The 27,695-nt window shown below is 52.6% G+C and overlaps 1 protein-coding gene across 1 annotated transcript; it reads right to left on the bottom strand.

The window, feature by feature from the left end:
- Positions 1-204: 204 nt before the first annotated feature.
- On the bottom strand, positions 205-25,763 carry USP10 (ubiquitin specific peptidase 10). Its single transcript, XM_040408970.1, is given in 20 exon segments — positions 205-392; positions 884-949; positions 3,047-3,148; positions 5,082-5,142; positions 5,145-5,188; positions 5,795-5,850; positions 7,521-7,630; positions 7,844-7,935; positions 13,038-13,090; positions 13,092-13,169; positions 13,171-13,233; positions 13,235-13,307; positions 13,310-13,366; positions 13,369-13,638; positions 13,641-13,722; positions 13,724-14,001; positions 15,021-15,084; positions 15,982-16,035; positions 17,329-17,397; positions 25,614-25,763. Coding segments are annotated over 20 exon segments (1,977 nt in total). The 5' UTR covers positions 25,731-25,763.
- Positions 25,764-27,695: the final 1,932 nt, after the last annotated feature.

Genomic DNA, 27,695 nt, shown 5'->3' with positions numbered 1-27,695 from the left:
GATGCCACGGTCGCTATTGACTGTGGCACCTGACGAGTTAAAGGGAGTCAGCTGGCATCCGCCAGTGGTGGTGCAGACAGCTCCTGAGCCTCCTTCACTGTGAATAATGTTACGTTGCTTTGCTATAACTAGGTACTTAAAGCGACGTAATGGTACGGCACCGGGTCAATGGGACTACATACATAACAGAGCCTACAGGAACCCCTACCTCATGTGTCCTCCGAAGATGTCCGTAATAGGAGTCTGCACAAAGTCTGCCTGCCGAGTGATGGACGACTTGTTTCTGGGTCCCACCTGCTCCCACTCCTCGTCGCTCCCTTCCGCTTGGCCTCCATGCTGGTATGAGTCGCCTTCGTCATTTGCTGGCTGAGTATCAGGTCCATTTGATATTTCTTTATGAGGAGACAGAAAAAGATTAAGGTTAGATGAATCTTTAAAGCAGCGCTGTACAACAGCGCCCAGCATGCCTTGTCAACCGGAAGCCGTCAGGGCATGCTGGGAGTGGTAGTTTCTCAATAGCAGGAGTCACAAGTTGCACACCACTGTTTTGAAAGGCGTCTGGGGCGATTAATACATTCCGCACCTCAAAGACAAAAAGGTATTACAGTGGCCCTGCCTGATGTGACCCAGATCTGGGGGCACAGAACTGGGTCAGACTGTGGGTGGGGTGCAGTTGTTGACCCTCAGTGTGGGCCAGTTTGCTCAGGAAGTCTGCTGTGCGTGGCGTTGGCCCACGGCTTCCTGGTCGGTCACTAGCAGCGATTATAACATAAAAGATCCGGAACTGAGGAAACATCAACCACTACACCCGAATCCCACAATGACAGGGCGAGAAACGCTGCACAGAAATAGAGCCGCACACGGAAGCTGCAGAATATCGCACCTGCCCACTGCGGCCCCAGGACTCTGCAGCTTATAGAACTGTTCTCTTCATCCACAAAGCTCAAAACTAGACAAAAAAAATAAAAATATATATAAAAAATTCAATGTTAAAAATAGTCATTCATGAAGTAAAATATTTACTCTTCCAGTGCGCCCCCTCCCCCACACCCTACTACAGATCTCTGAGCTTAAAGGGGCGAGCAGACACCGCGCACAAATCACAGCTACGAAAGGTTCCTCAATGCAGCTGAAAACCCATGAAAAAGATTTCACAGCTGAGGGTTCGCCACATTGTATATCTATAGGCAATCTGTGAGCTTAATGGGAATGTCATCAGACAATGACCTATTGTTTAAATCACATTTTATGTTAAACTCTCCAAAAATTAATTTACATATATATAAGTTTATTTTTCCATGTCACTAGGGCTAAAATATTTGTATATAATCCTGCAATTCTCACAATGGTCACTAGGTCTAAAGGGGTGGCCGAACTCAGACTGGTGGCCCGTCTCTAGGATGCGGGTTCCACCTCTGGGACCCGCACCTCTCTCTAGCAGACCGCGCATGCACTAGCGGCTATTTCCGTCAGCCCCATAGAAGGGAATGGAGTAGTGGCTGCGCTTGAGCGCTGCTCGGCTGTTTTTTTTTTGCGCACTCATTGAAATGAATAGATTGTGGCCGCTCATGCGCGGTCTGCTCTCCTTCACTTTGTGGCTCGGTTTTAGGCTACTTTCACATTAGCGGCAGCCTTCTCCGGCGGGTGGACAGCCTGCTGGATCCGTGCTGCAGCTAGTGCGCGTGTGCCGTCAGGAGTCCGCTCCGGCCCCATTCACTATAAGGTCTGGCCACAGCACGGCAAACATGCCGAGAGGTGGCCGGAATAAAACTATGGGGCCGACGGAAACCACCACTAGTGCAAGCTTCACTTTTATGGGCTCCGTTCTAGAGACGGGTGCAGGTCTTAGAGGTGTGACCTAGGGATATGTCACCAATGCATGAGATGGGCCGACCCCTTTAAGACATGCTTTTGAGAGCAGCCACCATGGGCCACAGACATAATAGACAGGAGGAGACATCACTGACTTCTATGGTCAGGAAGGAGCAGATAAGCTGGGGATCCTGTCTTATCTATACAGAGGTGTTACTTCTCATTGCAATCCTGTCTGTGGTGAACAGGAAATCATGACCTAGTGGTCATTGTGAAAACTGCAGGATTATATCCATATTTATTTATTGATATAGATAGAGGCATGAAAAAAATATATATATAATAAATAAACAGGTCATTTTCTGGCGACCTTTCCTTTACCGGCGTGTCTGCTGCCTGCACCAATACACTGCGGCGGCAAACTATCAGGACAGCGGGTTGTGCTGCTCATCTAGCAGTAAGGGCCCTTGCAGAGGAGCGTTGGTCACGCTGCGAGTCTGCAGCGCAGCCCCCGGCCTGAACTCCCATCGCTGCCGGGGGTCACACAGCATTATATTGATTTAAGATGCTATGTAACCCTTAGAGTTCTGGAATGTATTGTATAACACTGACATAATGCTGCCAGTGTTATCCAATACATTCCAGAACTGTAAGGGTTACATAGCATCATAAATCAATATAATGCTGTGTGACCCTCGGCAGCGATGGGAGGTCAGGCCGGGTGCTGCGATGCGGACTCGCTCGACTGCAAGGGGCCTAAAAGTACAGTCTACACTGACACACTGTAACAAGCCCATAAGCTGTGCAGTATGGGTTTTCAGCTAATTGCACAAGCTGTACACAAGAGCCGGGTGATGGACGCCTGTGACCCGGCGCTCAGGATGCTTCCTCTAAGGATCCATTCACACGTCCGCAAAATGGGTCCGCAGTTTTGCGGAATAGGTGCTGACCCATTAATTTTCAATGGGGCCGGAATGTGATGTCCGCATCCGCGGATCCGCACTTCCGTTCTGCAAAAAAATAGAACATGCGGACAAGAAAAATAATTTTCTACGAGAGTGCCGGCGACGTGCGGTCCGCAAAATGCACATATGGACGTGTGAATGGACCCTTAGAAGCGAGTGACGCAGCACATTACAATCCTGTGATAGGGTCAATATATAACGCCACGGAAGCATCGCTGGCCGATAATGCCGGGACTAAACCTGCGCTACTAAGAAGAACAGAACCGTACTGTCGCTCTGCGGGTACAGGAGCCTCTTCAGACACAACATTTCTTCATGTAATCCATTCAGCACGAAGCCCAAGTACTCCTCCGCGTCCTCCTGCCGCCCCTGTGGAGACACAATGCGCAGATGTATACAACCACTGCAGTTCACGCTCGTCTGGCGGGTCAGCTGACTGCTCACAGCCAATCAGAATGCTCCAATATGAACTTCCCACTGCAACCAACATAATTTACGGCTAAAACACCCCAATACAAAATGGTCGCCGTTTTACACAACTAAAGCTTATTAACTGTAAGTTGTGCTTTAATTCCAGTTTTTAAGATTTCTGCTTGCTGTCAGTAAATTGGAACATTTCACTCTACACTCAGATCCGGAAGGTGGAGAGGAATCGTAAGGCCCCTTGCAGACGAGTGTGAGCGGATTAGGTCCAGATGCGTTCAGTGAAAAACGCGCGATTCAGCAAGAAAGTTCATTCAGTTTTGTATGCGATCGCGTGCAGTTGTTATCGCGCGGGTGCAATGTGATTTAATGCGTTTTGCACGCGGGTGATAAAAAAACTGAACGTATACAAACATCTCTTAGCAACCATCCGTGAAAAAACGCATCGTAACAGCACTTACGATGCTGCCCAATTCACTTCTATGGGGCCAGCGTTGCGTGACAAATTGCAGAATATAGAACATGCTGCGATTTTCACACAACGCACAAGTGATGCGTTAAAAACAACGCTCATGTACACAGACCCATTGAAATGAATGGGTCCGGATTCTGTGCGGGCGCAATGTGTTCGCATCACGCATTGCACCCACACGGAATACTCGCTCGTCTGCAAGGGGCCTAAGAGTTATAAAATTACACAGAAATCAGGAGGAGGAGGAATACACGGGGCTCAGGAGATGATCAGTGGTCCGCCCGCATAGTCCGGGGCGTATTCTCCTTATTACACAGATGGTAATAATACACGGCAGCGACACCCGCGTCCCGCCAGACGTCTACTGCTGAACGAGGGCTTCCCTTTACCAATAAGATCTGCAGATAAACACTGAAGACACTCAGCGGTATAGAAGAAAAGTGTGTGCCCCCAAAGACCACCATGCCCCTCCCCCATATCAGGTCCAAGGCTCCAGTATGCCCCCCACCCAGACTCCCTGCCTGCATCCCCCTCCCCCACATATTAGGTCCCAAGCTCCCCACCTGCTGCTTCACATATTAGAGCCCAGCGAGACCATCAAACTCAGTGCCTCCTAGGCTCCTTGTAGACCCCAAATAATAAAAGTCTCAGGACCCCTTTTGCCGCCCAACCCAGACTCCATGTCTCCCAGGCCCCAGGCTCCCTGTCTGCCCCCCCCCCCCCCCCTCACAGGAGGCCCCAGGCTCCCCGGATGCCCCCCCCACACAGGAGGCCCCCGGCTCCCCGTCTGCCCACCCCACACAGGAGGCCCCCGGCTCCCCGTCTGCCCCCCCCCACACAGGAGGCCCCAGGCTCCCCGTCTGCCCCCCCCCACACAGGAGGCCCCAGGCTCCCCGTCTGCCCCCCCACACAGGAGGCCCCAGGCTCCCCGTCTGCCGCCCCCCCCCCCCCCCCACACAGGAGGCCCCAGGCTCCCCGTCTGCCGCCCCCCCCCCACACAGGAGGCCCCAGGCTCCCCGTCTGCCGCCCCCCCCCCACACAGGAGGCCCCAGGCTCCCCGTCTGCCGCCCCCCCCCCACACAGGAGGCCCCAGGCTCCCCGTCTGCCCCCCCCCACACAGGAGGCCCCAGGCTCCCCGTCTGCCCCCCCCCACACAGGAGGCCCCAGGCTCCCCGTCTGCCCCCCCCCACACAGGAGGCCCCAGGCTCCCCGTCTGCCCCCCCCCACACAGGAGGCCCCAGGCTCCCCGTCTGCCCCCCCCCACACAGGAGGCCCCAGGCTCCCCGTCTGCCCCCCCCACACAGGAGGCCCCAGGCTCCCCGTCTGCCCCCCCCACACTGGAGCCCCAGGCTCCCCGTCTGCCCCCCTCCCCATTGTTTTGGGCTCCTTTGTCTACATCAAATTTTAACTATCTGAAAGGGTTGATTTGGAGACAGTCAGCAACTGGTAGATGAACGTTGGGTTCAAACGCCGGTCCCGGGGCGAAGGTCGCGAACAACCTTTTCACCAGCCGCAGCTGCAGGAAAAACCAGATATCAGAGTCAACTATTCATTTTTTTTTTTTTTTAAACATTAGATGTTTATTGTATTTTGTAATAATTTTTGAAAAGTAACAAGGTAGTTACAGATAGCACAAAAAATACATAGTTCAGGGTTAATCATGTAAACATCATAACAAGAACATAACAATGTAACAGATCTCGAGATCATCAATGTCAGGTGTATAACCATGGTTTATACATCAATGTTTGTCAGAGTGTGGTAATGGAAACAATGTTAGCCAGGGTCTCCAATGCCTCATGAAGGAGGACAAATTGTTTTCACGGTAAGCAATGAGCCTTCCATAAACACCGTGTGTAGAAATCATATCAGTGACATTTTCTATGGATGGGATTAGGGTAGATTTCCAATTTCTACCTAGCAGGAGTTTGGCAGACAATAATATATGGCATTTCCCACATTCTTACCGAAAGATGATATGCCATATATTATTGTCTGCCAAACTATTCATTTCTTCTCCTTATGGTTTATATGGTGACATCAGCAGTTGTGGCCGTCGTTCACACTGATGGTCAGTACTGCGGCATAACCGACACCCTGCACCCCCCATAACCGCTCTTACCTTGCTTGGCCTTAGGAATAACCGGCATGTTAGAGAATTCGTTCATCAGGCGAACACTGAGGAAACAGAAAGAAAACGTCAGAGAAGACCTGCGACCATCACAGTGCTTGGCTCCATGACTTCCAGTCCGTCACCACTGCTGATTGTCAGTGAATGGAAAGAGAATCTTGTTTACATTCAGAGCCTGAAAGCTCCTACAGATATTATTCTGCTCACAGCTGGGAATCTGTCACAACTGCATCCAGTGGGGACACGAGCTATCATTAATGAGGTACAGGGCAGGAGATTGCCACACCGAGACAAGCGTCTCAGCTGAGACAAGCGTCTCAGCTGTGTGTGCGGTCGGTGTAAGATGCGGAAAATGGTGAAGAACTGAAAAGGCATCACATAACCTTACAAAGTGGTGTAGTATGACATACGGCTTCCTTTACAGGCGCAGGAGACGCTGGTGGAGCAGTGTACACACAGTATGACCATGGCGGCTGTGCAGGAGATGGCAGCGCTGTACACATATTACACAGTGTACGACCGTGGCGCTGTGCAGGAGATGGCAGCGCAGTATACACATATTACACAGTGTACGACCATGGCGGCTGTGCAGGAGATGGCAGCGCTGTACACATTACACAGTGTACGACCGTGGCGGCTGTGCAGTAGTTGGCAGCACTGTATACACATATTACAGTGTACGACCGTGGCGGCCTTAGAAGTAGATGGCAGCGCTGTACACATATTTCACAGTGTATGTCCATGGCAGGCTGAGCAGTAGATGGCAGCGCTGTATACACATATTACACAGTGTACGACCATGGCGGCTGAGCAGGAGATGCAGCGCTGTATACACATATTACACAGTGTATGACCATGGCAGGCCTGAGCAGTAGATTTCAGCACAGTATACATATATTACACAGTGTAGACCATGGCGGCTGAGCAGTAGATGGCAGCGCTGTACAAATATTACACAGTGTATGTCCATGCGGCTGAGCAGTAGATGGCAGCGCTGTACACATATTACACAGTGTATGTCCATGGCGGCTGAGCAGTAGATGGCAGCGCTGTATACACATATTACCACAGTGTACGACCATGGGGCAGCTGAGCAGGAGATGGCAGCGCTGTATACACATATTACACAGTGTATGACCATGGCGCTGAGCAGTAGATTACAGCGCAGTATACATATATTACACAGTGTACGACCATGGCGGCTGAGCAGTAGATGGCAGCGCTGTACACATATTACACAGTGTATGTCCAGGGCGGCTGAGCAGTAGATGGCAGCGCTGTACACATATATTACACAGTGTATGTCCATGGCGGCTGAGCAGTAGATGGCAGCGCTGTACACATATTACACAGTGTACGACCATGGCGGCTGAACAGTAGATTGCAGCGCTGTATACACATATTACAGTGTACGACCGTGGCGGCTTAGAAGTAGATGGCAGCGCTGTATACACACATTACACAGTGTACGACCATGGCGGCTGAGCAGTAGATTACAGCGCAGTATACATATATTACACAGTGTACGACCATGGCGGCTGAGCAGTAGATGGCAGCGCTGTACACATATTACACAGTGTATGTCCATGGCGGCTGAGCAGTAGATGGCAGCGCTGTACACCTATTACACAGTGTATGACCATGGCGGCTGAGCAGTAGATTACAGCGCTGTATACACACATTACACAGTGTACACGCTGTATGCACTTATACTTACAAGCTGTCGATCATTGGAGTGGATGTACACGGCCTCTGGAGTTTGGTGTACACTGGAATGCACTTCATTAGGTGATACAGGGGCGGACAGGCCACCAGAGCTTGTAGGGTCTGCAGGACGGGTTAAGGAATAAAAGAGCGGTGCTGACTGAGGCGGCCGGTGCCCTGTCGGCCATCAATGTCTAATACAACAATATCTGAGGCTGGAGGAAGTGAACACTGCGCACAGCTGGCCAGCTCAGGGATGTCAGGACTGACACACTGTAACAAGCCCTCTGCTGTGAGGGGTATTAGGTCATGACTCTGGCCTGCTATGAAGGATACAGCGTTGATATAGCACCAGTTTCCTTTGTTGATGAGTCCACGTGGCTGTAACGACACCGGTTTATGGATGAGCTTGACCCCGTCCAGGAGCTCTGTGAAGAGGAGGAGAGCGTCAGCAAGGTAAAGTAACAATGGGAGGGGCGGACAACACCACATACCACCATCAGCGGCACACACGCACCGCCCGTCGTATATCTGCCATTCATCTGGGTCCACATCCTATGTGGATTCTGCAGCAGATTTCACCCACACACTACAGGAGACCTGCCGGGCTCAGACCGACCTCCATCTAGAAAAATCCCATCCATTTCCTGCTGGTTCAGTGGATTTTGGGAAGAAAATAACAGAAGCCCAGCTAAGGTGTTAGTGGGGTGTCTGTCAGCAAGCTTCCAACAGCAATTACCAGAATAGTGAGTGCAGCTCTGGAGTATAATACAGGATGTAACTCAGGATCAGTACAGGATAAGTAATGTATGTACACAGTGACTGCACCAGCAGAATAGTGAGTGCAGCTCTGGAGTATAATACAGGATAAGTAATGTATGTACACAGTGACTGCACCAGCAGAATAGTGAGTGCAGCTCTGGAGTATAATACAGGATGTAACTCAGGATCAGTACAGGATAAGTAATGTATGTACACAGTGACTGCACCAGCAGAATAGTGAGTGCAGCTCTGGAGTATAATACAGGATGTAACTCAGGATCAGTACAGGATAAGTAATGTATGTACACAGTGACTGCACCAGCAGAATAGTGAGTGCAGCTCTGGAGTATAATACAGGATTCTTTTTCTACATACAACCTGAGCAAACATAAGCTAAGTGAGAAATGCAGGTTTACAAAAATGCAAATTTTTGGGCACAACTTGTACCAAAAAAAAATTTGAGTACATGCTACGCACTGCATTTATAAAATGTTTTACAAATGCTAACATTTTTACGGCTCATCCGAAAAAGTGGCCTGACTTACTGAAAAATGTAACTAAAGCAACCTGCAGGCAGTGTAAACCGTCCAAAGATGCGGCAGAATTTATCATCCAGCATCAGCCGCTGTGATCTGGCGCACACTGTCTCGGTTAGGCGGTATTATTTGGTAGAGTCTGCTATAATCAGGGAACCCGAGGGGTCTGCAATATTAGGACCGTTTTCGGTAGAGAATCCTGTAGCCACACTTCCCACATCTGCACCATGTTCTCTGCAGGATAGAATTCCACTAAGGTCGCTTTCAGAAGGCCGTGTGCAGTCCAGGAAAAGGCAAAACACTCCGTGTGACGGCCACATGTCCCGGACTGGCAGCGACCCGGCTAACCTGGACTCACAGCATCATTCCAATATGTGACATTAATCATAGAACATTAGGATGCATGGGAGTGACCCAAAGTGCAGTCAACTATAGAAAAAGCCAGCAGTCACATGGGCCGCCTTCCAGGACCGCACAGGAACACCTGAAACCGGCCTTGGCACACTGGACACCTGAAGACCACGGAAGAAAATGCTATTCCGGTAAAGACAACTGTAGACGGAGCAGGGAGAGGAGATCAGTCAGGCTGTATTACACTGACGCAATGTCTGGAGGAGCGCTCTGTTTCCTGCAATCACCAGCTCATTAGCGGAGGAGACTGCTGCCATTACATGCAGTGATCTCCTCCACAGTATGGGGAGGAGTGATTGTTTTACCATCGCTCCTCCCCATACCGAATCATTGCTTTCCGGCACCAGATTGTGATTAGACACCACGATCTGCCGCCTGCAAACAATCACTTTTTAAAAGATTTGGATTGCCTGGCGATCGAGCGTTTGCTTGTTCATCGGGCAACCAGTGGCAGTATTACACTGCCAGATCATCGCTAACAAGCGTGACTACGACTGGCTCATAGCGATCAGCTGGTGTAATACAGGCTTTACACAGACATCGACCCTGAGAGCGCTTGAAGCCAGGGGTGTTCTGCCTTCGCCTGCAGGCTCTGAGCGCCACCTTGTGGCCAGAAAGGCTATAGGAATACTACAGTCAAAAATAAAAGCAAACCAGGTAATGTGCAGTCACATCCCTGCAGCGAAGAAGGCTTTGTGCCCCTCACTGACAGCACGGTACCTACGGTTTATAGAGAGTAGGCTACTTTCACACTGGCGTCTTGGCTTTCCGTTTGTGAGGTCCGTTCAGGGCTCAGCGGTCGAAATCGGATCAGTTTTGCCCTAATGCATTCTGAATGAAAAAGGATCCGCTCAGAATGCATCAGTTTGCCTCCGATCCGTCTCCATTCTGCTCTGGGGCGGCCTCCATGCAGCGTTTTGGTGTCCGCTTGGCGAAATGAGCCAAGCGGATCCGTCCTGACAAAACAATGTAAGTCAATGGGGACGGATCCGTTTTCACTGGCACAGCAGAAAACGGATCCGTCCTCCATTGACTTTCAATGGTGTTCAAGACGGATCCGTTCTGAACGGATCCGCACAAAACGAGAGCGTGAAAGTAGCCTGAAATGTCATACATCCTATATGAGGGCTGACCATAATTTTTTTTTCTATTAAAAAGGCATTTGTAATGGAGGAAAGACCTAACATTTATTATAATAATGGGGCAGATTTACTAAGATTGGAGTTTCATTCACACAGTTTAAGTCAAAAGTCGGTTGAAATTGGATGCACCAAATGTATTAGATTCGCATGTCTCTTAACCTCCAAGTTAAATGACTTGTACATCATCCATGAAGCGGGAGTATATAGGGACGAGATCACAGGATGAACACGGTGCATACGCAGTGGGTACCGGCTGTGTAATACAACCGACAACCCCGGGAATTGAACCTTTATGGTGAAATTGTGGAGTCCCGATCAGATGCTATGGCAGCCTGCGGCCTTGTGAAGGCTCCCAGGCCTGCTATAGCAAGCCGCCTGTAGCAGTGCTTAAAAGGGAAGCCGCTAGCACGTCCGCAATACCCAGTCCCCATAGCTCTGTGTGCTTTTATTGTGTAAAAAAACCGATTTGATACTTTTGCAAATTACCCTGAGATGAGTCTGTCCCGCCTCATCTCACCTACAGGACTCATCTCAGGTTCATTTGCATATGTATCAAATCGTTTTTTTTTTACACAATAAAAGCACACAGAGCTATGGGGACTGGGGTATTGCGAATGTGCTTAGCGGCCATATAGCAGCCCATGTCCTCAGCTCTATACCAAAATCCCAGTGACAGGTTCCCTTTAATAGGTAGCCATATACTATTGCAGGTCTATGGAATAAGTAACCCCGCAATCACATTTTATAAAAAAAAAAAAACTAAAGAATTCTAAACCCAAATCACCCCCCTTCGATGGCATAAGGAGCTATTTGCACCCGTTGTGTATTTGTATGAGGATAATCTGCATGAAATCGTGCACCAAAACTGCCTAAAGACATGTTTTGTTAAGAGCCCCACTTAAAGGGGTATTCCCATCTCAGACAATGGAGGCATATCGCCAGGATAGGCCCTCATTGTCCGATAGGTGCAGCTCCCAGAGGTGGGACCTGAACACCTCTCTCTAAAACAAAGCTTTGCAAAGTGGTGGCGGGCAGCGTCGGGTCCGTCCGCCAGCAATCGTTCCTATTGGCCTGCCGCTCGGCTATTTTCAGAATCCCCACAGAAATTACTGTGAGCACACTGCATTGCGCGGTCACTGCTTCCATTCACTTTTATGAGGCTGACGGAAATAGACGAGCCAGCGAGGCTATTTCAGCGGCCCCACAGAAATTAAAGGAGACATCCACGCATGCGCGGACTGCACCCTCCATCACTTGCCGGCTGGGTTTTCAAGATGGGTGGGTGTCCCAGAGGTGGGACCCACACCTATCAGACAATGGGGGCACACCCTAGCAATATTCCTCATTGTCTGAGATGGAAATACCCTTTAAGTCTATGGGGAATATAGATAAGGAACGAGATCGCACAAATCATGATGCAGATTTGAATCCATTGACAAGACGCTGTAGCGGATGTCTCCTTAAAGATGGTGTCCGCTTCCGAGCGAAGGGAGCACCATAGCCACCAGGTCCCTGCCGTTTCTCAACAGCAGACACCTAGGGCTAATGTGTGCGATCGGAGGCAATGCAGATCGCACGCATTTAACCCCTCTAATGCAAAGTGCTGGAATGGCTCCCCCTTAGCATTCATTGCCTGTGGCAGCTTGGTCCCTCTGAAATAAAAAATATCGGCACCACCGCTAACACCAGTATTCATCCCAACCTGATAGATTGGCGACATATCGCTATGATATACAACGTCTAAGAATCGCCAGAATAGCTGCCCTCCCCCCAAAGTATTGGGGGACGCCTCCGTTCTCTGCCATGGGAGTTCTGAAAGTAGCCGAGGCCCTGGCCCACCTGGCAGTCCCATAGAGGTGCATGGAGAGGTGGCCTGCTCATACGCTGTGCACGCTCCGTTAACTTCAGAAAATAGCGGAGTGTTTGATCGGCCATTTTCCAAACTCCCATAAACGTTGAACGGAGAACACACGCGCATGTGCAGTACGCTCATTTTCTTTGGGGGGGGCCCATTCGGGAGATAGGAGCTGGTCCCAGATGGGGGACCCGCTCCTATCTGACATTGGTGGCATACCCTAGTGATATGCCACCAATGTAGATTAGACAACCCTTTAAAATGCACATGGCAGCACAATTTCTGCACATAAGCGTACATTAAATTTGGCAGATCTCATTCACTTGCTGGTACCGTTTTACACAGGTTTTTTCTGCATGGAAAAACGCAAGTAATCTGCACTGTGTGCAGTTATCTATATAGCAGTATAGGGCCAAACAAGCGTCCTAGGGGCCACAGGACAATGACACTACTGACATCTAATAGTCCTAGGTGGGGTACTGGTTCCTGTGTAAACGGTGTGAGCACCATTCATCAAGGCTCGGGCAGGACGGGAGCTCTATCAGTTTGCACCTGCAGCGCCACCTTGTGCTTAACAAGAGTATAAGGACAAAGTCAGAAGACCTACCAGAGCAGTAAAAGCTTCATAACTAGTGTTGAGCGAACTTGTGTTTTAAGTTCTGCGTCCAAAGTTCTGGTTATCGAAGAATCCCCGTTCTAGATTCCGCTACCACGGACCATAGCGGGATTTCTTCGATAACCCAAACTATGGACGCAGAACTTAACACACAAGTTCGCTCAACACTATTCATAACCACTGCACTCTGCTGCTGAACGCATCATACCTGCAATCTTTATGGCTACAGCGTCCTCTGTCACAGGAACGGGGCTCTCTTTATGTCAACCTGTTTCTCAGGGCCGGAGGGTCAGCAGGAGGGGGGTCAGGTTTAGTTTCAACATAAGCACAAGTGGGGTTGTGAGGGCTTGGAACTATGAAAGAGACTAGCCCAGGACTTAGCTGGTGGATTGCCGGGGGCCAATAAGAAGCCTGTTCACAGCCTGAGACCAGGACGTATCCTCTGGCTTTATTTGCTCGGCCTCAGGATGTAAATCCACCCATTAGAGGCGGCAGTGTCTTCTGTGGCTTCAAGTGTCTGTCCATTGGTTACCCCAGCTTTTCAGTAGTATCAGAGACAGCCAGTGGCTGCTCCTCAGCTGTCCTTAGTGGGCCTCTCCCGCCCATTGTCTGACGATGAGCATCCTCAGGCTGGCCAGCAGTCCTGCCATTATCTAGTGCATTAGGTACAGAAGTGCTGCCCTCATCGACAGCCTCGTTGCTGAAGTCCACAGAGATCTCTGGGCTGTAACAACTCCTAGGAGAGGCTGAAGATGCCCGAACATCTTCTGCAAGCTCAGGCTCGTCTGTGCTTATACTGTCAAGTCCTGTGAGGTGGCGTGCCCATTCACAAGGGTCTCTTCAGGAGCGCCGCCACCATCAACACCTTCTAAGTAACTGTAATACCCCGGGGGGCCGTTTTTTCTTCTTCTTCCTCTCTTTCTGCCGGCATGTCGCATCATTGTCTGCGCTGCCATCTGGGACAATAGTTTCATGGTCTTGACCGTCGTCATCGTTTAAGTCGTTTGTAAGAAGGATGTCAGGAGTTTTCTGGGTCGGGCTGCAGGAGAGGATGAACTCCGGAGCCTGTGGATTTAAGGTGCTGGAAATACTGTAGCCAGAGTTACCGAATTGGGCAGCATCTGGGTCGATCACTTCACTGACCCCAAACTCGATTCTCTGATATTCATCACCTTGACGGAAAAAAGAAATTATAAATATACTACAGAAGACAAACTGCAATATAACTGTTACCTGCGGATTATTAGGCCTCCCTATAAAGGGGTTCTCCGCTTATCCTATACTGACGAAACCAGACAACCCCTTTAACCCATCCCAACCCACTTCTGTTTAAAACTGATTCTGTTGACATAAATTTTTGTCTGCATCATCAATGGCAGGTAACAGCCAAACCTGGAGATAACTCCATTACCAACCATTTAACCCCTTAGTCCAGGCATGCTCAACCTGCGTCCCTCCAGCTGTTGTAAAACTCCAACAATGCCCTGCTGTAGACTGATAGCTGTTCGGGCATGCTGGGAGTTGTAGTTTTGCAACAGCTGGAGGGCCACAAGTTGAGCATCCCTGCCTTAGACCAAGTAACCTTTAAACGTTCGATTATGGCGTCTTTCACATGTCTGCGATGACATCCATGCCAAGATGGTCAGTCGTTCACCGTCAAGAACCTGAGTGGGGTCCGTGTATTCCACAGACACTGCTAGGATGAAAGTTAATTTCCAGGGAATCTCCTAGCAACAATCCGTGACAGCCACAGACTAAACATAGATTGCATCCATGTTGATTCTGTGGTTTTCACAGACCCATAGACTAATGTGCATAATCACGGAGCAAAACAGGGCATGCCTCCATAGTCATCGCAAACCGCGTAAAACCGCTGGTGTGGGAATACATGCATTAAATTCCACGGGCACGTGTGCAGTCCATGGAGACCACACATCCGTGATTCACTGACGTGTGAAAGAGGCCTGAAGGGACGGCAACTCTGTCACCCCATCAGCGAGCATGAAACACATGACCCATAAAGAAAGAAAGCAAAAAAAAAAAAAAACACAAAGCTTCACCATAAGACACAATAAAATCCATCACTGCCCATTAAAAATGTGTTCTGTGTGTAATTATTGCTGTCGGTCTACGCAGCGGCGCAGTATCCCCTCCTCCACTTCTATACACACGGGACACCAGAGACACTTACCATCATGAGGAAGATCACATGAAGTTTGGGGGCCACATAAAATGGTTTCATTAAAAGGAGGCAACTGCAGAGAGAAGAACGTTTTCAGTCTTAAAATCTCAAACCAGAATCCATAAAGACATAAAACACAACGCGAGATTTGTCAGACTGAAGAGGCTGATGGAGAGGGGGGGGGGGGGGGGGGAGGGGGGAGTCTTCTCCAGCGGGAACCCAAAACCCCCTGACTGCACCCACCCTATGAAAACCCCAGCTTCTGCCACAGCTAACAGGAAGCCACCAGTGGACTCAAATATCCCATTCTGGATTATCAGAAGCTCATGGGGAGAAGAATTTAAAAAAAAAAGTCTATAAAACTCTTCATGCACCCGAATATGTGCCAGCTGTGCCTTATTGCGGTCCTCAAACAGCGGGTCTGCAATATACGGGCACCAGCCATGTGAGCACAGTATCACAGATGTGGACCCATCCATATTCACTTGAATGGGTCCACAAACCGGAAGAAACGGAGCGGAAAGCACCTGCCAGCACCGGCCACACAGTTCCTGAGCCCTAAGGCCCCTTTCACACGGGGCTAGGAATTCCGCGCGGGTGCGATGCGTGAGGTGAACTTCAATGGGGCTGTACAGATGAGCGGTGATTTTCACGCATCACTTGTGCGTTGCGCAAAAATCATAGCATGTTCTATATTCTGTGTTTTTCACACAACGCAGGCCCCATAGAAGTGAATGGGGCTGCGTGAAAATCGCAAGCATCCGGAAGAAAGTGCAGATGCGGTTGCGATTTTCACGCACGGTAGCTAAGAGATGATAGGGATATGAAAGCAACCCAGGACCCCATTAAAGTAAATTGACTGTATTATTTTCCCTTTTAACATGGTTAGAAGGGAAAATAATATCATTCTTAATACAGAATGCTTAGTACAATGTGCCTTGAGGGGTTAAAAAAATAAAAATTAACTCACCTTTTCCACTTGTCCGCGCTGCCGGCATCCTCCTCTTTCTTCTTCTTTCAGGACCTGCAAAAGGACATCTGATGACGTAACCGCAGGTTCCAGAAAGAAGACTATGCCGGCTGCGCGATCAAGGAGGTTTTTTTAACCCCTTAGGGCAGATTTTTACTAAGCATTCTGTATTCAGAATGCTATTATTTTCCCTTATAACCATAAAATCTATAGAACACCTAATCCGAACTTAAGTGAAGAAGTCCAGGTTCGGGTCTGGGTACCATGCATTGCCACCCGCGCAATAAAAACTGAACAACGCAATCGCAGTCAAAACTGACCGAAATTGCGTGCGCACACGCGACGCATCCGGAGCAAATCGGGATGCCCGTGTGAAACAGGCCTAAGGGGAAGATAAAGAAGCCCAAAATAATAGAAAAGTTAAGGGGTTTTCCAGGTGTTTAATACTGACGACACATCCTCAGCACAGATGCACGCCAAGTCCCTTAATAGGGTAAATCCATTCTTACCTGGTTTAAATTCCGGACACAGTGGTGCACGCTGTGCGGTGTCCTGGCTCTGGATCCCAATAGGAACAGCAGTACAGAAATGCGCTGTGGACCTCTATACTGCATATCCTCAGGACAGGTCACCGGTATCAGATCAGTGGGGCCACGGCACTCACAGCTCTCTTCACAGTTTACCAAGCACAGTGCCATACATCATATAGTGGCTGTGATTGGTATTGCCATGTGACCAATGAGAGCGACGTCGCTGATAGGTGGGGGTCTGACTCCTCAAACCCCTGCCAATCTGATATGGATGACCCATCCTGAAGACAGGTCACCAATATCAAGAACTCTGACAAGCCCTTTAATCGGCAGAACATCCTCGTCGGTGCAGCCAGCTCCTTTCGTCACGTAGTGCAGCTCAGTTATGGAAATAATTGCTGATCATTAAGGACTCATTCAGACAGCCGTATGTTTTGTTCCGCACCTATACTGCATTTTTGCAGTACGGGTGCGGGCTCATCCATTTCAACGGGGCCGCAAAAGAAGCGGACAGCACACCGTGAGCATTTTCTATGAGAGTGACGGCCATGTGCAGTCCGTAAATTGCAGAACGCACATGGGCCGGGCAATTTTTGGACCGCAAAACACATACAGCTGTCTGAAAAAGCCCTAAAGGCAATGTACAGGGCTGGGCATATATGGCTTTGTCCCTAAAACAGCACCACCCCCCATCTACAGGTCGTGTGTGGTTCTGCAGCTCAGTATCAGGCACAACCCCTGGACAGGTGCGGCGCTTTTCTGAAAGAAAGCGTCTGGATGTAACGTAAATGGGGAGGGGCAGTCATATTCCTCTTACCTCTACCGTGCAGCGAGAGCTGGTGAAGAACTGCCGGAACTCATCATCCGTGAACTCCCCAAAAACGTACTGAAATAAAACGGAGAACAGGAGTGAGACACCGTGAATAAAATCAGCACCTACGGCTTTGTTCACACCTCAGAGTTCCTCAAAAATACACGCAGCTAAATGGCCCCCTCGGGTACCCCCTTATACTCTAGGGCAGGAATGGCCAACCTGCGGCTCTCCAGCTGTAGGCAGTGTGGGCATGCTGGGAGTTGTAGTTTTGCAACAGCTGGAGAGCCTCAGGTTGGCCATCCCTGCTCACTGGTGATCGGCTCAGCATTCAGGCCTCCTATAAGGATACCGAGCGCCCAGCATCACGCCTACTCACTGAGCCACTAATGACCCCAGAGGTCACAGGTCATCACAGCTTTTATGCAAATCATGGTCAATTGTAATGCAAATACCTAAACTTCTAATAGGCATGACATTGTGCTCCCCAGTTTCATGACTGCCGCTTGCTGTCAATGAATGGTAGGAATCCTTACAGAGCTGGCAGTTTGTTACAATGTATCAGTGTAGGTTTCAGCCTGGGATCTGCTGCTGTTTTGATCCCAGAGAGGATTGTCTACAACTCTACATGTATAGGCTGCAACAAGCCGGGCTGCTATGGGAGCAGGACTAGGTCAGGCTGTGAAGGGGCCCCCCATCACCCCACATGCCCTAGCTTAAAGGGGTTGTCCGCTTTTTTAATATTGATGACCTATCGGATAGGGTTAGGATCATCAACATTAGGCCTCATGCACACAAACGTGTGCGCCCAGTGGTCGTGCTGCAGCCCGCAAAATGCGGGCCGCAATGCACGAACACCGTCCGTGGGGCGGCCGCAGCGGATCGCGGACCCATTCACTTTAATGGGTCCGCGATACGGCCGTTCTGCAAAAAGATAGGACATGTATCTTTTTTTGCGGAACGGAAGCACGGGACAAAACCCCACGGAAGCACTCCATAGCGGGTCCGCAATACGGCCACGGAGCGCACACGTTCGTGTGCAATAGGCCTTAAAAGCAGACAATCCCTTTAACAGGGGCAGATGGACACATCGCAGCCGCCTCAGTCACAGCTCCCCTCCCCCCACGTTTCCCAATATCTGAATGCTGGCAGTGAATAGTTATATACAATTCTCTACGCTGTAATGTTGTAACAAACCCTCAGCTGTGAAGCATTAGGCTACTGTGGGTTTTAAGGATCTGAAATAATGTTCCTAATGCACTAAAAGCAAGCAGAGATCCTGCCGACGGATTGAAGCAATGTACCAGAAGCTTCCACTATACGAGACTAGGCATTGTCCCCGTCCCCTCCCCCACTGGGTACTTGTCAGGTTTGTATCTGTCCCGGTGTGGTCAGCGGTGAGAGATCAAAGTTCTGCAGACCCCCCCCCCCCCCCCCCCCCGTTTAGCGCAGCTTTTGTGTGGGAGGCGACTTTGTCCTGTACAATGTGACCTAATCCTGAGCTGTAACGGGCGGCAAACATCCAGAGAAAAGTGCAGCGGCAGCGCGGGCGGCTTTGTCCCATTACTGCTACTTCAGCAATAGACGCACTCATGTACAAACCCGCGTAATCCGCCGGCCCAGCGCCAGCAAATCCAATTACAACAGGCAGACCTTTCTGGGATCTGTTACACTGAGCAAAGGTCCGGGGCCCGGTCCCTGCGCGGACGCACAGATCACACGCCCCTCCCCCGCAGGCGACGGGCAAAGCTTCACCACACGGAGGAGATTTCAATGGGAACTTCTGCCGCTTTCTTCTAGACATGGTGTTCACCATGGTCAAGATCTCTGATGGCGGTCAGTGAACAGAAACACTTGTGTTTACACAGAGGATGAAAAACTGATGTTTGTTACAATGTATCAGGGCAGGTAAATACTATCCGTCTGCAGTCCAGAGAATTATCTAGACTGGATGCAACTGCAACAATCCACCAGCTGTGAAAAGTTAAAAGGTCCATACAGGTTTTCAGACTCTGCTTGTTGTCAGTGAATCATGTCTACTTCCAGAAAATGGTAGACTGAAAAAGCTGCGGGATTACTAACTATTCACACCACACCTGCAGAGCTGAGAACCGCCATAGTTCTCCGTTATCAGCCCGCGAGGGCACGCCGCCAGCCCCGAGAACATCCAGAAACATTACATACATGTGACCGACTGAGTCCAATCACGCTCCATCAACGAGAACGGACACAATCCTGTGGACTATAGAGCGTCCGATCATCCGCACAGGCGCCACGGAGGGAGGTAGAGGGTTAAGTGATGGGTAAGTACAGTGCCAGCGGGGGGGCAGCATATCTGCTGGAGGCGCTGGCACACACACCTCAGGAAGAGCACATAGCGATTATGGGTGTGTCCTGGCATGAGGAGCACCCGCCAATCATCTGTATGGGGTGCAGGGCGACACCCGAGTCTGTCCTCAGGACATGCGCAGTACGACGCCCCGTCCAACAGCGCTGCCGGCCCGTGTAACTGGTCAAATATTTAGGAGAGGGGGCTCTGCGCCTGCGCCCCGGATTAAGGGAACATTACTGCATAAACGTCCTATAACCAGACTAATGCATCTGCAGACGGAGGGGACACGGGGGAGCGAGCGCCCCAGAAACACTATACGTAGCCTTCCGGTGTGGGCTCCATTACTCGCACTTTATCCCGCCCAAGAAAAACTTCACACTAAAGGCCCCCTTTACCCGAGAAGGTAATTGATTTGATCGGGTGACGACCCTTTAGATGTGTCGAGCGCTGGGAACGACGTCCACACTGGTGGAACTCCGGGCCGCGATTTAGGCGTCTACAATTGTCGCTCAATGATTTTACACGTCGCGATAACTGATCGCTTTAGTTAGATTTTTTTTAAATTATCTACTCATGTAAAGGGCCGCAAAGTGTTTTTTTTATCTCACTTCGCCCACTTAACGGGTGAGCGCCAGACTCCCGGGCCAATTATGTTGCAGGCATTTCCGAGATAATATGGAGTACAAAGGGAATGTGATCCTACCCCAGCTTCAGCCAACAAGGTACAGGGGTTGCGCCTGCGCAGTCAGGCGGCCTCGGGTGCTCCGAGCTGTCTCACGGGACACAGACACAACCTGCAGGGTGAAACCGGGCTAGGGTCATACCCAACGTACAGCACGCGATGCCGGGGGCAGATTGTGTGGTAATGCATTATGATTTTTTACAATCCTTTGGGTGAGATAACCCCTTTAAGGAGTACACGGCATCCCGCTCTCCCGCATGGTTCGGGTTCTGTACGTCTGTTGTGCGGCCACACGAGATAATGAGGTGACAGGGAACATGCTCGCCCCCCAAGTGACTGGTGGGGATCCCAGCGATCCGGTGGACAGGCGATAGGTCACCTGTAAACCTCAATCCTGCGTATCGCCCACAAGTGACCCAAGAGATGATGCCGACACGAACTTGCCAGCCAGTGGTGTAAGGGTTAACCCAACCCTAACAATAACGGGCAGTCCTTGGCAGGGGATAAATTCTTGCAGGAGGTACTTAATCCGGGGCGCACATAGTCCTGTACGAATCACTGTGACTTGCAGTTCTAATGAATGGTAACGCTGGAAGTGTAGAGCGGGCGTGTAGACCAGGCAGCAAGTGATCCGGCCCCAGATGGAGGGGACTATAAAGCCCCTTTACACCAGGATCTGGATGACCCTCACCTACGACACGAGGAGCATTTACTGACTGCGCTGCCAATCATTGCCGACACTTGACATAAGAGCTAGGGATCAACCAATTATCGGATTTTCCAATATTATCAGCCGATATTCATGATTTTCAAAGTTATCGGTATCTAACCTTGCCGATAATGAGCCCAGCGCTGCTCGCTTATGCGAAAACATGGCGCTTGGCGCGCACCGCCATGTTCCGTGGCCAGAGTCAATCCCTCCCTCCTATGACGTGGCCGCCACAGAGCCCAATAAAATGAGCGGGCTCTGAAGCTGCCCGCACCACTGCCACCAATGAATGTCTGGCCAATATTAAAGCAGGAGGAGGGACAGGGGAGGGTTTACCGCTGCGCCGTCTCAGCTAGTGCGCTCGGCGAACGGCGTCCTCCCCAGAGTCAAGCAGCCAGCATAGCAGGCCTTTAATACAAATACAGGAGGTGGGTGCCAGCTGTACCCCCTCCTGTATCTGTATTAAACGTTAATTATCACTGGAGGTGCAGTGCACCCCCCCCAAATTTCTTCACTACCAGCAAGTTGGGCGGATAGTTGCTGGTAGCCGCTGCATCCTCGGTCTAAAAAAACGCCCCCTCCTCCACTTGATTGACAGGGCCAGCGAGCGCTCTTCCTCCTCTCGTTGGCCCTCTCTGCCCATAAGGACGCTCGCTTGCCCGCTCCTTCCTCAGTGCGCCTGCGCCGATGACGTCAGCCTACACCCGGAAAAGCAGCATCGGGTGTAGGAGGATGTCATCAGCGCAGGCACAGGATTTTATGGGCAGAGAGCGCTCGCTGGCCCTGTCAATCAAGTGGAGGAGGGGGCGTTTTTTTAGACCGAGGATGCGGCGGCTACCAGCAAGTAACCGCCCAACTTGCTGGTAGTGAAGAAATTTGCATATCACAAAAGTACTATTTTTAAGGAATTTAAAGCACGGCCAGAGGTAAGAGGGGTGTATATGGACTCTGCGTACATTAGCAATTATATTAAGTCCAATACTGAAAATTGCTGTTTGGGGGGGGGGGGGGGGGGGGGGGTGACAGAAGCCCTTTAAAGTCATTGGTGGCAGCTCTGATCGGAGCCCCAGCAGTGAAATCCTGGGGCTCCGATCGGTTACCATGGCAGCCAGGACGCTCCTGAAGCCTTCCATGGTAACCTCCCTGCTGCTGTGTGCACTATGCACAGGGCAGCAGGGAGAGTGCGAGGTCCATCAGGGTGAATAGGGAATATCGGCATAAGTTATCGGCCTCGGCTCTGGGATATCGGTCGATCCCTAATAAGAGCCTTGGGGTACGGCTGCACAGAGCAGAAGTTCCGCTGCAGATCTTACCCCATGCACTGCAAAGGGGGAACTCCGCAGCATAAAGTGACCTCTGAGGGTGTAAAATGTGCACCGCGGGGTCAATAAACGCTGCAGTAACCTGTGGATGCAAATCCCTGATCACTAGGGGATTATGAGGCCGGGGGTGTCCCTACTCAGAGCCCCCCCTAAGTCTGTGCATACACTGAGCGGGACAAACGCTTGTCCAAATAAAGGTGCTGCCAGTCACCCGATGGAGCTCCAGGGGGATCACATGTTTCATGTGGCCCCTAGGGCCCTCATATGTAAATAGCATATTGCTCCGTGCAGACATGGACTTGCTGCCGACAACCAATGAACCTGTATGGGAAGGAACAATCGCAGTGGGTAACGATCGGGAAAATCACTGCTGTGTGCATCATCCCAAGTAAAGGGCCCCGGGGGCCACATGGCAACGGCCTCCCCCTCAACCCCTGGTCAAAGAGGTCACATAAGTTAGTCAAAGTCGGTGGGGTGGGGTTGCGATAACATTCGCTGTCGCGCAGTGACATATTCGGCCGTGTGAAGTGTCGGGGGCCAGAAGGGCTCGTAACTGCAGCGCGGACGTCTACGGGAAATATTACACACAGGACACGCGCACGTTCAACCACGAGGTGCGTTTTTTTCGAATTGCAGGAGCCACAGTCCCGTCCAGTGTTGGGGTTCGGTAACGGCTTTTTTTAATCAATTCTTCCCCCCCCCCTCATAAAACTCTTCAGAGAAAGTGACATCACTTGAGGCACAGACTTCTCTCCATTATAAAGAATAGGCCTGGTGGTAAGCAAACAACGCCACCATACGGGCAATACGGTACAGACGCGGCTGGCTCCCATCGGCAGATAATCGGACAGACGCTCCCACCACCGGAACGTCTCCTGTTCTCGTGAGCAACCATAACACTCAGCAATTGTGCGGTGTGACTGCAGCGATGCAGATATTAGGGTCCTGGCCCTTTAAGCTGCACTTTCCTGTGCTGCACACACTCCTCGCTGCTCTACCACTGCCGCCGGTAATAGTACAAGATCACGAGCTGCACCCCAAGATCGTCACATCACCGAGACCCCAGGATATTCCACAGTCGTCGTGAGAGGCCGTGATGCAGAATCGCAGGTCACCACACAGTGGGGCAGTGCCCCGGAGCGCCACCCCGGAGGCACTGCACTGTGTCCTCGTGTGTAACCCTGGAGCCAGCACCACGGTGTCGCATACTGACCCCCTCCCGTCGCCCCGCTGGCAGTGCCCACCTCACCCCCTCCCTGGCAGTGCCCACCTCATCCCCCCTCCCAGCTGGCAGTGCCCACCACACCCCCTCCCAGCTGGCAGTGCCCACCACACCCCCTCCCAGCTGGCAGTGCCCACCACACCCCCTCCCAGCTGGCAGTGCCCACCACACCCCCTCCCAGCTGGCAGTGCCCACCACCCCCCCTCCCAGCTGGCAGTGCCCACCACACCCCCTCCCAGCTGGCAGTGCCCACCACACCCCCTCCCAGCTGGCAGTGCCCACCACACCCCCTCCCATCACCCCTCTGGCAGTGCCCACCACACCCCCTCGCGCCACCCCTCTGGCAGTGCCCACCTCACCCCCTTCCGTCACCCCTCTGGCAGTGCCCACCTCACCCCCTTGCGTCACCCCTCTGGCAGTGCCCACCTCACCCCCTCGCGTCACCCCTCTGGCAGTGCCCACCTCACCCCCTCCCGTCACCCCCCTGGCAGTGCCCACCTCACCCCTCTGGCAGTGCCCACCTCACCCCCTTCCGTCGCCCCTCTGGCAGTGCCCACCTCACCCCCTCCCGTCGCCCCTCTGGCAGTGCCCACCTCACCCCCTCCCGTCGCCCCTCTGGCAGTGCCCACCTCACCCCCTCCCGTCGCCCCTCTGGCAGTGCCCACCTCACCCCCTCCCGTCGCCCCTCTGGCAGTGCCCACCTCGCCCCCTCCCGTCGCCCCTCTGGCAGTGCCCACCTCACCCCCTCCCGTCGCCCCTCTGGCAGTGCCCACCTCACCCCCTCCCGTCGCCCCTCTGGCAGTGCCCACCTCACCCCCTCCCGTCGCCCCTCTGCCAGTGCCCACCTCACCCCCTCCCGTCGCCCCTCTGCCAGTGCCCACCTCACCCCCTCCCGTCGCCCCTCTGCCAGTGCCCACCTCACCCCCTCCCGTCGCCCCTCTGCCAGTGCCCACCTCACCCCCTCCCGTCGCCCCTCTGCCAGTGCCCACCTCACCCCCTCCCGTCGCCCCTCTGCCAGTGCCCACCTCACCCCCTCCCGTCGCCCCTCTGCCAGTGCCCACCTCACCCCCTCCCGTCGCCCCTCTGCCAGTGCCCACCTCACCCCCTCCCGTCGCCCCTCTGCCAGTGCCCACCTCACCCCCTCCCGTCGCCCCTCTGCCAGTGCCCACCTCACCCCCTCCCGTCGCCCCTCTGCCAGTGCCCACCTCACCCCCTCCCGTCGCCCCTCTGCCAGTGCCCACCTCACCCCCTTCCGTCGCCCCTCTGGCAGTGCCCACCTCACCCCCTTCCGTCGCCCCTCTGGCAGTGCCCACCTCACCCCCTTCCGTCGCCCCTCTGGCAGTGCCCACCTCACCCCCTTCCGTCGCCCCTCTGGCAGTGCCCACCTCACCCCCTCCCGTCGCCCCTCTGGCAGTGCCCACCTCACCCCCTCCCGTCGCCCCTCTGCCAGTGCCCACCTCACCCCCTCCCGTCGCCCCTCTGCCAGTGCCCACCTCACCCCCTCCCGTCGCCCCTCTGCCAGTGCCCACCTCACCCCCTCCCGTCGCCCCTCTGCCAGTGCCCACCTCACCCCCTCCCGTCGCCCCTCTGGCAGTGCCCACCTCACCCCCTCCCGTCGCCCCTCTGGCAGTGCCCACCTCACCCCCTCCCGTCGCCCCTCTGGCAGTGCCCACCTCACCCCCTCCCGTCACCCCTCTGGCAGTGCCCACCTCACCCCCTCCCGACATCCCTCTGGCAGTGCCCACCTCACCCCGTCACCCCTCTGGCAGTGCCCACCTCACCCCATCCTACCACTCTCCTGGAGCTGAGGTGCCCATGAGAGGTAAATGACAGGATCTGGCCCGGTCCCACAGCCCGGCCTCCATTTCCAGGCCCCACGTGTGATCGGAGCCCCGGGCCCCAATGAGGCTGCAGAAATGAGGCCGGGCCTAGCACCACCGCCCCCCGGCTCCTCGAACGGAGCAGTGACGGAGGCCCCGGTGGCTCACAGGCTGCTGTGTTGTCGCCGGCTGCCCGCCACCTACCTGCGCGCCCGGGGAGGCCATGCTGGACACTTTCAATGAGTGAGGCCGCTCATGCCGCTTCCCCCGCCGCCGCCATCTTCTCCCAGCGCGCCTACCCAGTTCCGCAGAAGAGCGCATGTCCAGCCACGCCGTCCTCCCCCCTCACACCTCACAAGGGGCGGGGCCTAGCGCGTACCCCAAAAGGGGGCGGAGTCCACCACGTGACCCTCGAGCGGGAAGGGAGACAGCATGAGAGGAAAACCTGAGAGGAAAGAGACAGCATGAGAGGAAAACCTGAGAGAAGTGAGAGGAAAGAGACAGCATGAGAGGAAAGAGACAGCTTGAGAGGAAAACCTAAGAGAAGTAAGAGGAAAGAGACAGCATGAGAGGAAAACCTGAGAGGAAAGAGACAGCTTGAGAGGAAAACCTGAGAGGAAAGAGACAGCATGAGAGGAAAACCTGAGAGAAGTGAGAGGAAAGAGACAGCATGAGAGGAAAGAGACAGCTTGAGAGGAAAACCTAAGAGAAGTAAGAGGAAAGAGACAGCATGAGAGGAAAACCTGAGAGGAAAGAGACAGCATGAGAAGAAAACCTGAGAACAAAGAGACAGCATGAGAGGAAAACCTAAGAGAAGTGAGAGGAAAGAGACAGCATGAGAGGAAAACCTGAGAGGAGTGAGAGGAAAACCTGAGAGGAGTGAGAGCAAAGAGACAGCATGAGAGGAACATCTGAGAGGAGTGAGAGGAAAGAGACAGCATGAGAGGAAGACCTGAGATGAAAGAGACAGCATGAGAGGAAGACCTGAGACAAGGGAGAGGAAAGAGACATAAAGCTAAGAAGAGCAAAAACAGAGGGAAGAGACATTGGGGGAGTTTTATTAAACCTGGTGTAAAGTAGAACCGGCTTAGTTACCCACAGCAACCAATCAGATTGATCTTTTTATTTTCCAAAGGAGCTTTGAGAAATGAAAGTTGGCAACGTACTGACAGACCTCTTGATTTCATGGGTAGAGAAGAGACAGACCCTCTGGTTTCAGGGGTAGAGAAGAGACAGACCCTCTGGTTTTCGGGGGTAGAGAAGAGACAGACCCTCTGGTTTTCGGTGGTAGAGAACAGACAGACCCTCTGGTTTCGGGGGCAGCGTAGTGACGGACCCTCTGATTTCAGGGGCAGCGTAGTGACGGACCCTCTGATTTCAGGGGCGGCGTAGTGACGGACCCTCTGATTTCAGGGGCGGCGTAGTGACGGACCCTCTGATTTCAGGGGCGGCGTAGTGACGGACCCTCTGATTTCAGGGGCGGCGTAGTGACGGACCCTCTGATTTCAGGGGCGGCGTAGTGACGGACCCTCTGATTTCAGGGGCAGCGTAGTGACGGACCCTCTGATTTCAGGGGCAGCGTAGTGACGGACCCACGTGATGTCCTCAGAGGGCAGCGTAGTGACGGACCCTCTGATTTCAGGGGCAGCGTAGTGACGGACCCACGTGATGTCCTCAGAGGGCAGCGTAGTGACGGACCCTCTGATTTCAGGGGCGGCGTAAGTGACGGACCCTCTGATTTCAGGGGCAGCGTAGTGACGGACCCTCTGATTTCAGGGGCAGCGTAGTGACGGACCCTCTGATTTCAGGGGCAGCGTAGTGACGGACCCTCTGATTTCAGGGGCAGCGTAGTGACGGACCCTCTGATTTCAGGGGCAGCGTAGTGACGGACCCTCTGATTTCAGGGGCAGCGTAGTGACGGACCCTCTGATTTCAGGGGCAGCGTAGTGACGGACCCTCTGATTTCAGGGGCAGCGTAGTGACGGACCCACGTGATGTCCTCAGAGGGCAGCGTAGTGACGGACCCTCTGATTTCAGGGGCAGCGTAGTGACAGACCCACGTGATGTCCTCAGAGGGCAGGATACGGCCGCTGGCAGATTCCCTTTGACTGAGAGAAAAGAGTGTCACCAGGAGACAGTCTCAGCTGGCTGAGATGGATGGGATCTGTGCCCTGCTCGTGTGAGGAAGGAGATGGCAGCCAACAGGTAAAAATCAGCACCGTGGACAACGCTGTGGGTTGTTCTGGATTTTAAAGCTCTTGGGAAAGGCCACGATGATCGCCATCT

The sequence above is a fragment of the Bufo bufo genome, chromosome 10 (genome assembly GCF_905171765.1).
Source record: "Bufo bufo chromosome 10, aBufBuf1.1, whole genome shotgun sequence".
Lineage (NCBI taxonomy): Eukaryota > Metazoa > Chordata > Amphibia > Anura > Bufonidae > Bufo > Bufo bufo.
This window is presented reverse-complemented; position numbering and strand designations above follow the sequence as displayed.